General features: G+C 43.4%; 1 protein-coding gene across 1 annotated transcript in view; it reads right to left on the reverse strand.

The window, feature by feature from the left end:
- The window catches only part of EIF2AK3 (eukaryotic translation initiation factor 2 alpha kinase 3), a 43,802-nt gene that overhangs the window by 20,005 nt on the left and 11,685 nt on the right, over positions 1-12,112 (reverse strand). The window contains exon 3 of the mRNA XM_059471073.1: positions 807-1,001. Within this exon, the coding sequence (XP_059327056.1) occupies positions 807-1,001 (195 nt within the window). The remainder of the gene's footprint in view (positions 1-806; positions 1,002-12,112) is intronic.

Raw genomic sequence — 12,112 nt, forward strand, 5'->3', positions numbered from 1 at the left:
TAAAATGTATGGTGAAAATTAAAAAAAAACCAAGAAACCACCCTGATTTTGTTGAAAACAAACACTAGGAACTTTATTTTTTTTAACTGAATCTATTTTTAACTTGTTTTAAAATGCAATGTTTCTGAATTATCAAATGTCTGTTCTTCACTACACAAAGTATTTACAAGCACTTTAATGACATCTGTCATTTAACTTCACTTTGAAATAAGACTTTATAAGGAGTAGAACTGATAGTAAGCACCCTGACAACAACTAAAAGTCCTTAACTTTTGCATATGTTGAATTTTTTCTGTTCTCAGTAGTTTTGAAAATCTGAAATTAGTTTTAAAAAAGGTGTCACCTAAAGCATTAATTGATCCACAGTGAGCTGAACTGCAAAGTCTCCTTCAAACAGAGCCAGATGATGAAGTTGAAGACCTCCCACAGAAAGGGGTCATCCCTCTTATCCTCTCACTACTGGTGACAAAACTCCCGTCCCTTCCCTTGGGCTGGCTCTTGCACTCCCTGATCCCCTGCTACAGCTAACCCAGCACAAAACAAATCCAGTCAAAAGTGAGCAGTGCTCTGCTGGGTTAGCAAACAGTGAGACAAGGGTCAAAGGCAGCACAGGGGCAGAGCAGGAGCTCCCAGGCAGGAGGAGATTGCAGGGCCATGCCACTGCTGCAGCCCACGAGGCTCAGGCTCTCCCTTTTGTGCCCTGCACTTAAACTCCTGAGCTGCACCACAGCTAAACCTCAGCAGTTACCTGTCTGCAAGGCACAGCTCAAACCACACAGCCACAAAACACCTTTCCAGGCTCTTACCTTCCCTGAATAGGAGCTCAGCCCATAGGTGGTCAGAGACTTCCCCCCAACCAGGACAACGTCCTCGCCGAATTTGTAGGATGACTCGAGCAGAGACTCCACCGTGAAGGGAACGGCCTCCATGCTGCCCCGATCCCGATCCCACTGGAACAGGTCCCCATCCAAGGAAGGGATAATGATCTTGTTTCCAAACACCTGAAGTAAGTGAATTCAAGGTTAGCTGTTGTTTTTTTATGTTTTTCGAAGCCTTCTGATGTTTACATTCTTATAACGAACTTTCTTACGCACTTTATGTAAAAAACTTATTGTTTTGTGTTTTTTATAGAGGAGGAAAAATTTGATGAACTATTGGTTTGTCCAGTGTCATTGGAGAAGTAGCACTGTCATCCTCCAATCCACTGTCACTTTTAAAAATCTATAAATATTAGAGTCAGAAATTAAACATCCTCTATTTTACCTTAAAAAGTTGCATGTCCACATTGTTTTATTTCATGTCCTACAGCAACAGTTAGCTATGATTTAACCATAATTTTAATTATTTATGACCGTAATTTAAAAGCACACAGACCACAAATGGCAACAGAAATGCTGTGTAAGCAAGGCTAGTGTGTTATGCTCCAGTGTCCCAATGGTTTTGTATCTCAGAGTCCTATTGGTTTTATATCTCAGCATCCTATTTTTCAAAGTTATAAGTGAAGACAGAAAACTTTCAGGCATTCAAATCAAACCCATGTTTCTCTATTCTTAGTTTAAAAACAGTTCAGTGTGTGACACTTCTTCAAAGCATTTGAAAGCTCGATGAGTTGACAGGTTTCATCCAAAACTGCAGAAAACATGATGTGAGTTGAAGCATTCTCCAAGAGACAGGCACTGGTTAAAGTGCAAAGTTTTGCAGATTATTTGGGATAGTTTCAAAATAGAGTAATTTTGAAAGTACAACTGAGGCTGTTTTCATGATTAATGTCTAGTTCAGAATATCCGACTTTCTGTAAAGAACAGAGAGAGCAATTATCACTGAGATCAGAGCTCACATTTTCACCTTTGCCTCTGCAGACAGTTAAATCTGACTTCTCCTTGGAATTTCCTATCTTTAAGCACGTTGTTCCTTTAAAAATTGCCTGGCTTTTCCCTAAAAACACAAGTAAGGAAAAAAATCTTCACTGGGATCCAGTATTTCACCCATTACAGAGAGATTTTGAAGAAGATCCTAGTTCAGAGGCATGAGTCACTGTCAGTGAGTACTGAGGGACTTATTAAGAAACTCATTATCAGCATGATGGACCATAACTAATGCTGTGGAGCCACAGAGGCTGTGCCCATCAAGAACACTGAGAAACTGTAATCCACATAATCTTAGCTTCTGAGGATATGGATTAACATGGGAGCTTTTACTGCTATTTCAGAACCTCTGTCCATTTGGGCAATATCCTACAACATAATTACATTAATTTGAATACTTGACACATTAGGAATTCTTTTAAAGACTGCTTCTGGTACATGTGTATTAGTCACTTGGAAAAAAACCATTCCTGCTCAGACTCCAAGGCACAGATGTGTATTACAAAGTGGTACAAAAGATGCAGGAAGGTTTCTTCTTGTTAATATTTCTGGAGCTACTGTGAGGATGTGAAACCACATCTTCTGCATGACTCAAATTCTATGTAACATGGAATTTTTATTCCTCTAACTGGGTCAGAATCGAGCAAACAGCATTAAGGAAAGCTGGGATTCACCTGAACAGGGAGGGAAAGACAGATGTTGTAGATGTGTGCCTGACATGAGCAGTATCTCCTCATACACTGTTCCACACAGCTCATTTCCAGAGAAAATTCAGGTGAGTTACCCCACAGTGCTGGTATTTAAGGTCCCTAAAGGATCCAACACCAAAGCTTTCCAGCTTTGAAAAGCCTCATGATGAGAGACAATGGAAATAAAAACTCCTCTCAGGAGCACAATGTGTAATTGAAGAGATGATAAAAATAAGCTCCTGAGATTAGCCGTGAAGCTCTTACAAAGCAAAACTAGGGGTGTTCTTGCCCTCTCAGAGATTTACCTTATGGCAATAAAGGCCAAACCTCCTGAAAAGACACTGCACGTGACACACAAATGTTGCATTATGGTCTGCCATTGGGGAGGAAAAATAAACACACACAGCTCTATACACACACACAGAAATAAACCCACAAAAAAGGAGATATTCCATGAGGAGTGGGGCATGCCATTTGTAGAGATCACCTGACTGGTGGACACATAAAGTAAACAAGGTTTATATAAACATTCATATTCAAGAGCAATCTTGCAGTCTTGAGAAACAAGAGACTGAGATGATTTGGAAAACACATTTTTAAAACCAAACTGCCAGTGCCAAAATTGCAGCTGTAACCATGCTGGAAGTACCTTGTTAAAACTCTGTTCAACACAGAGGAGTAATGCCACAAAACGTTTCTGTAATATATTCCTTCAGAAGCCCATAATAATTCTGATGACAACTTTTAGCCTGTGCAGCTGTTCCTTTGCATTAACAAATCCTCTGAATGCATCTGCACATGATCCACACACATGCAAGCAGTCTGAAAGGCCAGGCAGCATGAGATACTCTGCTCCAGGGGCTGGAGACCGTTCCATGGTTTGTGAAGAATGCAGACAGTGCTGTAAACTGCCCAGGAATTGCTGCTGAGCAAGGAAGACTGTCTGTGGGAAAGCCCTGGGGACAGTGTGACACATGTCACCTTAAGTGCCTGCCCTGTCCCAAGGCTCTCACTCCAGGGCCCGGGTAGGAAATTTTCCTCCAGCAAACAACACAGACACATTGGCCATTTCTAGGAACCACGCCCGAATTTCCAAGGTGCATGAAGCTGACTCAGCAGCACACACCCAAAATATGGACCAAATCAGGTTATGGCTTTGAGAATTCCCTGACAGTGGCTCTCTGCTCAAGTGTTGAAGCCTCAGTCCCCATAAACTGCAGAGGACAGCTGACACTGTTGTGTCACCTGTCTGTGCTCCCAACCTTGAGGGCATCCACAGGAGCAGCACGTCCTGGGAGGGAAAAGCTGAGAAAATCACAGCTGCTGTCCATGAACACATCAGCCAAGGCAGCAGGGACGGCAGGAAGACCTGCTGCAGTGAAGGACAATGCTAGATAAGGTTAATCTGACCCTAAGTGCAAGTGAGACATTTTGGTTGCTTACCATCACAAATGAGCTATTTCACTACAGAAACAGAACAGCAGGAAAAAATCACCTTCTTTTATTTATTTACAAATGGATTACATGACACAGTGCTGACAAGAGGTAGCACCTGATTACCATGAAGGTCTTCTTTTAACAAAATAGCTTTATTTGAAGAATGGGACAGGTATGCAAATGTGCCACTCGCAGGTGCCCACATACATGTGTAACAAAAGGCATTTGTGGCCACTTGTGGTGACACCCGTTTTCAAAGAGCAGTTCAGCCAGAGGCTTCGGAAGGACATTAATAACAACTATCTGAATTATGCAGCTCATTCTCTAGCACATGAGAAGCAGAAAAGGGACTTTCCTTGAAAGTACTAGCAACTGGCATCGGCATGCAGCTCAGGTAAAGGAATGACATCACCCTGTATCTCAAAAGCATTACCTCATCTCCTAATCCAAGGAGTGAGTCACCCAGGCAGTCAGCTGCAAATCTCTTGGCACAGAAAATGTAGGTTACCACCATGCACTTACACATTCCTCTGATCTGTCAATGTAAATAGCTATTTGTTCAGCTTCACCGGTCAGCAATATGGCACATAATTGTTAAGCGGCTCGTCTTTCAGAAGTAACACTCAAAAAAAGCCCCCACGTTAACTGCGGCGCCCGGAACGAGCCGCTGCTCTTTTGCTCATTAAGAGTTTGCAGCGCAAGTTCTCCATTGGCCCCGCGCGGGGCTCCGCAGCCCTATCAGCGGCGCGGGCTGCGCAATCTCCAGGCCGACGGGTGAGGTAATGCAGTTTCTAAAAAGCCTCCACAAAAAAGCAGAAAGCCACAGCGATCCGGAGCGGCACACGCTTCCAGGGAATTTGCTGTCTAGACTCTTTACTGGAAAGGAGGGCACCGTACGCCAGGTGCCACGGCAGGTTGGTCGGTCGGTGCAGGAAGCCGCTGATTTACAGCGGCGCAGAGAAGAGAAAAAGGAAAGGGAAAATTGTGTAAACAGAGATCAAAACAAGCTGAAGTGCTAAAGCTTCCAGGAGCTGTTTAACAGCAAGCGTGACATTCTACCCCCTTCCTACCGCTCGTTATCGTCTGAAACGAAAATCAAGGCTGCTCACGTGCAGACACATCTGAGCCAAGTCTGGTGCCAGAACAGTCAATATTATTGTTTACAGATGGGCCGGGCTATCTACCGACTCCAAGGAAATAACCACGCACAAGTGAAATATTCTCCTTAAAATAGGATTTGATGTCTTTATGTTTTTCTAACACTTCTGTTTGTAGTTTTCAAATCTTGCTGTTACTATAAGCTGCAAGAGCTTCATTCCAATTACTAATTAACTAAGATCAACCTACATGATCTTAAGTGATAAAGGTACCAGTTTTTTTCCCCCTCTATGATTATCCCTACAATAGGATCACTGTAATAAACAGGATCAAAGCCAACATCAAGCATGGTCTTAGTAAAGCTACTTCTCACTGAGAACTATGTCTTTTAAGCCTCTTTAAAATTAATCTAGGCAACATATTAAAAGTCACATATGGCAGCTTTATTCTGAAGGGTAGAAACAAGAGTCTGCACAAAGAAATCTGGGAAAGTGAAACCTAGCTGGTATGCTCCACATTAGAAAAACAAACAAAACCACAAACCCATAGACTGTAACACAGGTATTCTTACTGTAATTGTTTACAGATTTTTCAGGTGATATAGATACATATTGAGATATACATATACACACAGTTTTTGAGATGTCCCTAGTTTGGGCTGGTCTGGAACTGATTTATTGTCTGCTCTTTATTTGCTATGCATGCAGGAAGGTTATCTGTACAGAGACATGAGTTTATAACTTCAACAGAAGAGGTTATTTCTTCTCTTCACCTCAGATTTCAGGATGCTGATTCATCTGTTTTGCCTCCAGCGACCTGCAGAAATCCTGAAGCACAGGGCACTACAAGGATGACAGTGTACTCTTACTAACAGGCAAACCCATATCAAACAGCAGCACACGGGCATGAAGGGGCCAGCCAGAGCCTTCCAACTTCTGCAAGGTCCCCAACATCCCCACTTCCTTAAGGGAACAAAGACCCAGACACAAGCACAACCTTTTGAAAAGATTCCACTGCCTAAAGCACTGGTAAAAGAGCAAAGTATTCTTCAAAACACTCACTGTTCAACCAGCCAGGAAAAAGAAAACTGACAGCGAAAGGAAGTCCCTGATTTAGATTTGTAAAACAACCTAAGACATGTTCAAGGGCAATGAGGAAGCTGAGGCAGGAAATACCAACAGGTTGTTGTTTGTCTGGAGAATTTTTCCTTCTTGTGAGCACCGTTACCTCTGATCTCAGCACTACACTTGTTTCTGAAGGGCATACCTGTCCTGAACACCTCCTCTGCCTGTTGAGCACTGAACATGCCCAAACCATCTCCGGGCTCAGGGCTGTGAGAAAGGCTGCACCTGGACACCAGATAATCAGAATTTATTGAGCTGTTTACAGAGGTGGGGTTTGGTGGCCTTGCTCCCCTGCAGAGCTGAGCTGCGGCACATCAGAGGAGCCATGGAAATAGCTTTCATCTCAGCTGGGCTGTGACAGCCTGAAAGAGCACACCAGGTCTGCACAGCAACAGTGAGCAGAGATGTTTCTCACAGCTCAGGCTGATTTTAACCATCAGGCTGTACAGCTCACCCAGCAACAGTTCACAGCATCTAGCAAGTGACAAAACCTTGTCCCTGACTCTGCCTGCATTAAGTACCTTATGACACAAGTTTATATCTATTACTGTCTTTCTTCTCCTTCCATCATCCCCCATGCTCCACAAGCTGCTAGCTTCTATTTCATTTTTCATGAATACCCAGAAAAGAGTAATAAATTCAACTTCTGTGGGCCTGTATTTTCTGTATGAGTGTGTGAAGTGATGCTGTAACCCTGTGTCTGGATGAGTACTAGAGAACTCATTTCAAAATTCCTTTCTTCTCTCTCTTCAAAGCAACACCTGCAACATCCTCCCAACAACTTTAATAAAAGACTGGAGCTGATATCTCTGTCATGATTCTACACTTCAAATCTTAAATCTGATCAGGTGTAAGCACCAGGGTCCCAACAAAACTGTCTTTTACACAAACAGTATAAAAAGCAACAGATGACAGCAGCACAGCAGCTTGAGACTTACACTCTCCTTTCCAATGTCAGGGGCACGCCACCTTGTTCAGCTTGAGTTTGCCCTTAAAAGAATTATTACTGCTCTGCCCTCCCCTGAAGGGCCATAAAGGAAATGTGAGGAACTGCAGAGTGCTAGACCACCCCAGCTTCAAAGAGATCAGGAACCCAATACTGTTTGCTGTGCCATCACACAGACCCTGCCTCTGAAGACAAGCAAACTGAAACACCACGGTTACTTTAATCACAGTCAAACAAGACTTGGGGTTTTGAGATACAGAGATGCCAGCCTGCTCTGCTGCCATGGTAACAGACTTTTAAAAACTGTTCTCCTTAATAATAATAAAAAACCCAACTGCACAGTGCTTTAAGAAAGACTTTATTTTGACATTATTCCATCCCCCTCTTTTACATGGCAAGTTTTATTAATAAGACTGCAAGTCTTCTGAAACTTGAGTGGTGCTTTCTGAGACACTGAGAAACTGCTGCTGCTGCTACCGAGCCCCTCACTGAGCTCCTCGAAACTAACAGCACCTAAGGGAGTGGATTAGTGCAAAAAAACATTTCCCAAAGCCTTGCCTTTCCAGAAACAGGCCCTGCACAGTCCATCAGCCACCATGGCAGAACTGGCACTTGTATGTGGGTCGCAAGGCAAGGCTTTGGTGGTGGGGGCTACAGGGGTGGGCAGAACCCACACTGGAGCAGGGAAAAAGTGTGAGGGGTCCTGCCCTGAGGAGGAGGAAGTGGCAGAGACAAGAGACAAGGTGTGATGAACTTACACACCCCATTCTCCCCCTGCAACACTCTGGGGTGGAGGGAGAGAAAATCAGGGTGAAGAAGGGAGGGGTAGGGAAGGTGTTCTTCAGATTTGGTTTTATTTCTCCTTATCCTGCTCTGCTTTTATTGGTAATAAAACTGGTTTTCCTGAGTCAAGTTTGCTTTGTCCATGATGGTGCCTGGTGAATGATCTCTCCCTGCCCTTATACTGACCCACAAACCCGTTCAACAGATTTTTCTCTCCCCTGTCCAGCTTAGGAGGGAGGTGACAGAGTGGCTTCGGTGGGCACCTGGCATCCATGCAGGGGCAAAGCTTCTTGTGGCACTTAAGGAGACCAGGATTCAAAGTGATCTCTGCTGGACCCTGTGTGTTTCCTCCCCTGACCCTGCATGGACAGGATGGTTTTGTAGAGAAGGACACAGAGTCCATGTGAGACACTAAGGCACAGAGGAACTCCTACAGGAAAAGAGCCCAAAACAGGAGGAGAACAGAACAGGGCAAATCACAGCCTCCTCTTTCAAGGATGCAAAGAGAGAGTGCACGAAACATGCAGTGAGTTTGACAAAGATTAATAGTTACCTCCTTATGAAGCACCAAGTCCAGAAGAAATTAGGAAATGAGATGTCAGTGGCTGTGCTGCTAGAGGAATGATTTGCTAAACTGTCCAAATCGCTTAACCCTCAAAATGGGCCCTTCTTTATATAGATAAAGATATAGCCTGAAAGTTAAAAAAGGCTCTAGGGCAGAAAAATTAATCTTCTGTGTATTGGGCAGCTGAATTCCAACTAAGTTATCCATTACCTGAAACTGCTATTTGTCTAGGCACTGGAGTTGATCAATTTTATTATCTGTAAACAGCAGAACCCTTAAACAGCCAATACAATATTTGCAGTGGGCCATATGCAACTGAATGACAAGCTCTCTTCCTGCCCTTATCCAGACCCAAGCGGTGAAGGGTCCAGACCACAAGATTTGCAAGAAAAGGCTGAGGGAACTGCAGTTAGTTAGCCTGGAAGAAAAAAGGAGGCTCCCTTTTTTTTTGTTCCCTACAACTCCCTGAACAGTTTTAGCCAGATGAGAGGAGTCAGTCTCTTTTCCCAAGAAACAAACAACAGAACAAGAAGGAATGGGCTCAAGTTCTATCAGGGAAGGTCTGGATTTGCTGTAAGGAAAACTTTCTTCACTGAAGGGATGGTTAAGCATTGGAACAGGCTGCCAAGGGCAGTGGTGGAGTCACCATCCCTGGGGAGATGTAAAAGCTTTGTGGATGTACCACTTCAGGATGTGGTTTAGTGGTGACCTCAGCATTGCAGGGTCAACACTTGGACTCTAATTCTGTAATCTTAGAGGGGTATCCCAACCTAAACCATTCTGTTATTCTACTGTAAAGAGAATAAAAACCCAAAGGCAATGGGGATGGTAAAAAGCCTTTCCAATATTGGAGCATTTTGACTATGGCTGTGAGCATGAGATGAAAGCTGGTTGTACACAGAGCACTCTGAGAAACTTTCCTGGCTTTGCTCAAGGCAGAGCATCACCTGAGGAGTGCTCTGGGAGCTCTGGTATCACACAAGCCACAACATCCTGCTCTGCAGCTGCTCACGTGTCCCCTAAGGGAAGCTGTCATCCTCCAAAGGGTCCTCAGAGCAGTGAAAGGACACGTGTCAGCACTTCCTCAGGGCTTTGTTGTGCTAACTCCAGGTGTCATCAAGGCAGCCACCGAGCTGCAGATACAGGAAGGCTTTTGGGCTTTTTAATTGAGCAGGACACCAAACTAGAGGACTGAAGATGTGCAGTTTGGATAAATACATAACATCACTTGCCTAAGCAACAGCCCTGCTTGTGATAATGGTATGATGGTCTGCATCACACTGACCACCAGCTCACCTCAGGCAGCTGTCAGCAATTCTCCTTTTCCTCAGCTTTACCATTCCCTACTCAAAAAAGTTGGTTGTGTTTCCTATAAAAGCACAGCTTTCAGCTATCAGGGTACTTTAAAACAATTAAGTCTTTTGCAGATGACTTTTTGTCCACTACACAACATCAGAAGTTTATTTTCAGGAGAATTGTAAATTATGTTTTAAGTTTCACCAAGAAAGCAACAAAAATCTCTACTCAGAAATCCACAGGTGTCTCTAGTGAAGTTTCCCAAGCCTGTAACCTCTTCTTGCACATGTGTGTGTTTGCAGCAACAGAACTGCAAAGAACCACTTGTGCCACCAGGAATGCTAATCCATCCATGCAGTTAAGGAGTGGTCACATCCATTCCTTCCTGCAAACACAGGCTCCACTCCCCGTGATGGCTCTGAGCCTTCTCTGCCTCAATTGCAATTACAATTTATCTTCCTTCGAAGTACAATTCTGGACATTCACTTCTTATTCATGATGAGCTTTTCCAGGACCATTTAAGACACTGATCTGTCTCTCTCTACCCGCAGGCAACAGGGAATCACATTTCCTTCCCCTGCAGTGGAACGGAGATGGCAGCTGATTCCCTGTCACGGGATATCTCAGTGCACAGTTTTCTCAGCTTTAAACTGCTCACCTCCAGCCTTCAACAACAAAACGACTGTTATCAATCCCCACATCTTGTATTTCATTTAGCACAGTTTAATTTCGTGTCTGTTATAGAAAACCTGTATGACTGAGAGCCAGCTGATGTGCCAGTCTTTCTCTGCAGGAATGACACCTCCAACTATCTAAGCATCTGGTGGTTCTGCAGGTCTCAGCAGTACAGAAAAATAAAGGTCACTACAGGACACTAGAATGCTCTTCCAGACAACTAAAATGATACCAGTTTACCTACAAGGAAATGCATTTTCCCCACTTTAGTCACCTCAATAACCAGACCACTGATTTACACTCTGCCTGCTGGAGCACAGTGGCAATTCAGTGCTTTACATCTGCTCAGAACATATCACAGCCAGAAAGTGATTTTACAGCACAGATATATATTTTAAAAATTTTTATTCTTTCCTGAGTAAAACTGTCCTTTAAAACCCTTTTGTACCCACTCAAACACCTCAGAGAACCAACCTGCTATTCTATGTACACGGAAGTCTGACTCTCCTGGATGGTGCACAGAGACTGTTCCAAGTACTAAGCAGGAAATATCTTTCTGTTGCTGGTGTGTCCCATTCCAGATCTTTCAAGATGCACCCAAAATTAAGAGTTCAAATCACTATGTGAACTGGATAGAGGCATGCAAATTTAAGCAGAATTCAGAACAAAGACATTTTCTCAGAATGTCTGTGTAGTTTGAAAACCATCTCCTTTTTGTTTGGCCAGTGAATGTCAGCAGAGTCAGAACACTTTTATGCAGGATTAATATAAATTCCTAATATTCATCACTGCATTTAACAGCTGCTGTAATAACCTCTTCAGTGAAAGCACTCAAGTGTCTGACAGTCTTAAGTGTTCCCTACCCATATCCAAGACAAACACTATCAGCTTTTCCTTGGATGGTATTTACAGACAGTGACTCAACCGAAAAATAACTATAATAGAAAGCCATGAGCCAAACAAACACATAAGTTTTATTCAAACTAATAAAATCCTGCTCTAAGTGGTTGGTGAAACTTTGCTAATTCTTTCAAAGCCACTGTTCAGTTATTTACTCTCCCTGAACCTCTGGGAGGGCACACAACAGAACTCACAATTCAAGCCCCTCAAAGGGCATTCTGACCTCTTGCCTTGCCCTGACCCATTTCAATGTGGATTTTGCATTTTCTTCTATTCCAGAGTGTAAGAGGTCAAAGGATGGGAATTGCTGAGTTTCCTCTTGTGCTCCCAAAGCAACCCAGGACAGATCTGGGCTCCTCTCTGCCTTGTGTGGGCACAGAGGCTCCTTATCCAAAGTGCAGGCAAGTCTGTGCCTCAAAGTGAATCCCAGGTGTCTGGACACCTCACAGCAGAATTCTGTATTTCTTTTGGGAAATCAAAGCACTGAAAATTGGGAAGAGTTAATGATGCAGATAAAGGGAGGGAAAAAGAAAGAAGATACACTTATACTGTACATTAAGTTCAGTCACTAGTGGAGTTTTTTAAGGTTTCAAAATCCTTTTCCAACTCACTGCTCTAAGCAAAAAAGGAACAATCTGCTCCAAGTCTCTATGGGTTCACTTCATCAACAATGCAGTGAGTTTTCAGATGACTTCAGTATAAAACTTCTTCACCTCTCCATATTTCTCTGGAGA

The sequence above is a fragment of the Ammospiza nelsoni genome, chromosome 4, assembly GCF_027579445.1.
Source record: "Ammospiza nelsoni isolate bAmmNel1 chromosome 4, bAmmNel1.pri, whole genome shotgun sequence".
Taxonomy (NCBI): Eukaryota; Metazoa; Chordata; class Aves; order Passeriformes; family Passerellidae; genus Ammospiza; species Ammospiza nelsoni.